At 25.5% G+C, this 4,870-nt stretch overlaps 1 protein-coding gene across 1 annotated transcript; it reads left to right on the forward strand.

Annotated features, from left to right (window-relative positions):
• Positions 1–2,132: 2,132 nt before the first annotated feature.
• On the forward strand, positions 2,133–2,962 carry LOC101510806 (abscisic acid receptor PYL2). Its single transcript, XM_004498853.4, has one exon. The coding sequence runs from the start codon at positions 2,256–2,258 to the stop codon at positions 2,823–2,825; it is 570 nt and encodes a 189-aa protein (XP_004498910.1). The 5' UTR covers positions 2,133–2,255; the 3' UTR covers positions 2,826–2,962.
• The last annotated feature ends 1,908 nt before the right edge of the window (positions 2,963–4,870 follow it).

Below are 4,870 nucleotides of genomic sequence, written 5' to 3' on the forward strand. Positions count from 1 at the left end.
TTTTATCTTTAATCATCCAATAATTTAGACATATATAATTTTTTATTGATATTATTTAGATTAAATATGATGAACTACCTTTCATTTTTTTTGTTAAATGATCAACTATTTCTTTTTAATATGTACAATTTAATTTATTTTTGCTAATAACATATTCAGAGGAAGTACATATGTAGTTTAGAGAGTCTTACATGTTGTATTTTTGTGTTTATATATTTCAAAAGTTAAAAATAAATTTTATTATATTTAAAATGTAATTTATTTTAAATTGTTTTAATATGCTTATTTTGAGACAAATGTCCTAAAACATGAATTGATTTTCCTCCGACGATTTTCTTTGAGCTTCAATTTGAATGATTTTTTTATACGTTGTATTTAACAGTAATAACAGTTTACAATAAATAATTAAATCTCATTGGCACCGTTTTACTTTTTTTGAACGTTTGATTTTAATTATCTAAGCCATTAACTTTTCTTTTAATGCCAAAAATCTTTACTTGGTCAATATTAATATACTATAACAGCCATTTCTTGGTGATATAAATACCATTACCTAGGTGATTAAAATATAATTTTGAAGAGACACAAATATAATATTATTTGGAGGATAATCATTTTTATATATTTCAATTAAAAAGACACATGTTAGACTATAAATATTGTTGAATTCGTATTTGTGACTTAGATGGTGCATCATAATTGAGATACATAAAGAATTTGTAATGATATTTTCAAAATTGGTAAATACTATTTGTGACTTGCAATGAACAACATTTTACAACAATATAATGGTAGAGACTAAGAAAGACATATTTTCAAAATTTAAGGATATAAAAACTAAAAGAAAAAAGTTAGAGTGACCAAAACTAAAATTCATTTTATAGAAATTAAAAATATTTTTAACCTTATAGTAGTATAATTGTAATAAAAAAAATATTTGTGTTGAATAAATAATTTTAATAGAAATAAAATGTAATGCATTAACAACTAATAAATATTAAAAATAGAAAGAAAGAAAAATAGTCAGTGAAGTGTGGTTAAAATATTTTTTATTAAACCACACACACATATATATATATATATATATATATATATATATATCCATGCATGACTTAGACTTGACTAATTGTGAAAAATTAAAATATTTTTGATACACACTAAATTGACTGAATCCATGTGTGAACATTCAAATTGGATTGGACCAGAATCATTAATATTGAACTTATTTATTTTTATTTATAATGAAGGGTTGGTCGATTGTCCAGCCATTTTGACACTTTTGGTTTGATCGAAAAGTATGGTGCAAAGTGAAGTTTAGATATCACACGGACGGTTTGTTATAACTCTTCACATGATTCGTGAATATCCTTTTCAACGATTGCGACTACCCCTTCTTTTCTTTTCTACTTTATCCAATCTTACCCTTTCTCAAAACCCATTTTTTCGGTAGTGAATGATTTAAGAAAATCGTCATTTTTAATTTATATTATTATATTTTCTTGTATAATAAAAAAATGCGATCGTTATAGTGAGCCAAATAAATATAACAAATAAAGCAAACCATATTTTTGACGTATCTGTTACCTATATCTCATCACTTATACGAAAAGAAATGTAAGAATAAATGGAAAGGCAATGGTCAACATGACGAACAACAACTAGTTATTATTAAATAAAATCTTGTCCTTATGCAAAACGAGACCAAAAAAAAAAAAAAGATAAAATAAACAATATATATAACCTTCAAAAGCACCACCGAATAGCACCCAAAATTTTATGCAACATATGGAAAGTATTACATTATTATATTATAAAAATGTTAGAGTAGAGACAACACCTTTCCTCATGCAGCTAAAGCTATATATATAATCCAGCCTGGGAATTCTCCCTTACTTAATAAGAAAGCAAATATATATTAAAAAAAAAAATCACACAAAATAGACATACTTTTGATCAAAATATCTATGGAAAATTGGAAACTATATAAAAATTTAATAATAAATTAATTAATACATCCCTGACACTCCATACTAATGTCGACGTACACAGTTTTTTATTATAAGATTAATAAAATGAACCATCAAGGGCATATCTGTCCAAAACAAAAAAAAATAAATATATAAGTGTTCATATCTTCATGTCTTGTTTTTTCATATCATTTTTTTTTGTCCACTATTCATCTATCTATCTTCTTCTTCTTCTTCAATTCATTTTGTTGTTGCATGATATTAAGTTTTGTGACCATATAATATAATATGGCACAAAATGATAATAGCCAAGGTCTAACAGAAGAAGAATACAAAGAACTTGAACCAATCATAAAAAAATACCACAAATTCGAACCAATCTCATCAAACACATGCTCTTCAATCATAACCTACAAAATTCATGCACCAACAAGCATAGTGTGGCCATATGTAAGAAGCTTCGAAAATCCACAAAAATACAAACATTTCATAAAAGGTTGTAACATGAAAGGTGACGGAAATGTTGGAAGTATAAGAGAAGTATCGGTTGTTTCGGGTTTGCCAGCTTCAACAAGCACTGAAAGACTTGAAATTTTGGATGATGAAAAACATGTACTAAGTTTTAGAGTTGTTGGTGGTGAACACCGACTTCAAAACTATCGTTCGGTTACTTCGGTGAATGAGTTCATTAATAATGAAGGTAAGGTTTATACTATTGTTTTGGAATCTTATATTGTTGATATTCCTCATGGAAACACTGAAGAAGATACCAAGATGTTTGTTGACACTGTTGTCAAGCTTAATCTTCAGAAACTTGGAGTTGTCGCAAATTCAAACATGCATGACAATAATATATGATTCATGTTTTAATTTATTAATTCATTATTTAGGAATATTGATCTCATGGACTCTTTAATATGTTTGAGTTCATTAGTTATTACTATTGGTTAGTATTAATTAATTACTATAATAATGCATGTTTCATTTTCATTGTTTTTCTTATTCTTAATTGATATTCTTCTCTCATCATAATTAAAATAATAATATTAATAAATATTTTATTTTAATGATTTTTTTGTTAGTGTTTTGTTATACAGATGAAACTTCATTTGTATTTATGTTCAAATAATTATTAATTTGCATGTACCAATTAAGTGGTAATGACTAATGATATTGAGTTTAATTTTGATGCATGGTTGGTATAAAAAAGATTTAGTTGACGGTTAATATAAATTGATATTGTTATTGTTAATAGTTTAATAAATTATTTACCTCTAGAATATGTCAATTAAAATCTTTAAAGATTTATAAATAGTTTACCCATCGCCCAATTGAAATTGAAAAATTTGTAAAAGTAATAATTTTATTTCATTCACTTACAAATGTTCTTATGCACGTCAAATTCAATTTTCATTGGTTGATAAATATTATACTCACAACTCTTTAAAGATAATAGAAAAAACCTTTTTTTAATGAATACTTTATGAGTGTTATTCAGTTGTAATATGGTGCAATAATATTAGACTAATTATATTGTGGCGGTTACACCCTTTACGTTAGTAATTAGTTGGAATCTAACAGGAATACTGAATACAAAATTATAAGTTTTCTTGTCGTGGAATGAGTCCTAAAAATATTTAATAAGATTTGTCATTTTCGTCTTTGGTAAGTAATAGGCTGGGTTAGATGATAAATATTGCTAGTGACGTAAATGTGATAGCAAGTGGTATATTATTCTATTTTGGGCTTCTTAGTTGCAATTTACTTTGGGCTTTTCTTCTTCTTTTTTTTAGTATTTTTTTTACTTTAATATTCTTAAATACATAAAAAAATATATCTGAGTTGGTCAATTATATATTTTTAAATTAATTAATTTAGATAATATTTGAAAACTTTTAAAACTTAGGATGAAAAAAAAAAACTTTTAAAATGGTCAATTTTGGATCCACTTGATTAAAGTTGGAGGAAAAGAAAATGTATTTTGTGTCAACCAGGTGGATCATGAATGGTAGTTGAGTTATTAAAATGAAAGTGTGTTTTTGTGTGGCTTTAAAAATTGTCAAACCCCAAATTCAACGGCAATGGGACAAACAACTGAGAAAATCTCGTGAAGACTTGTGATCAAAACTTTAGAAACATGTGATTGTGAACTTATATGGCTGCAAAAAGTTCACGACTATAATTTTTTTTTTCTTTTGTAATTTGCATGTACCAATTAAGTGGTAATGACTAATGATATTGAGTTTAATTTTGATGCATGGTTGGTATAAAAAAGATTTAGTTGACGGTTAATATAAATTGATATTGTTATTGTTAATAGTTTAATAAATTATTTACCTCTAGAATATGTCAATTAAAATCTTTAAAGATTTATAAATAGTTTACCCATCGCCCAATTGAAATTGAAAAATTTGTAAAAGTAATAATTTTATTTCATTCACTTACAAATGTTCTTATGCACGTCAAATTCAATTTTCATTGGTTGATAAATATTATACTCACAACTCTTTAAAGATAATAGAAAAAACCTTTTTTTAATGAATACTTTATGAGTGTTATTCAGTTGTAATATGGTGCAATAATATTAGACTAATTATATTGTGGCGGTTACACCCTTTACGTTAGTAATTAGTTGGAATCTAACAGGAATACTGAATACAAAATTATAAGTTTTCTTGTCGTGGAATGAGTCCTAAAAATATTTAATAAGATTTGTCATTTTCGTCTTTGGTAAGTAATAGGCTGGGTTAGATGATAAATATTGCTAGTGACGTAAATGTGATAGCAAGTGGTATATTATTCTATTTTGGGCTTCTTAGTTGCAATTTACTTTGGGCTTTTCTTCTTCTTTTTTTTAGTATTTTTTTTACTTTAATATTCTTAAATACATAAAAAAATATATC

This window comes from Cicer arietinum, chromosome 4 (assembly GCF_000331145.2).
Source record: "Cicer arietinum cultivar CDC Frontier isolate Library 1 chromosome 4, Cicar.CDCFrontier_v2.0, whole genome shotgun sequence".
In the NCBI taxonomy this organism is placed as follows: domain Eukaryota; kingdom Viridiplantae; phylum Streptophyta; class Magnoliopsida; order Fabales; family Fabaceae; genus Cicer; species Cicer arietinum.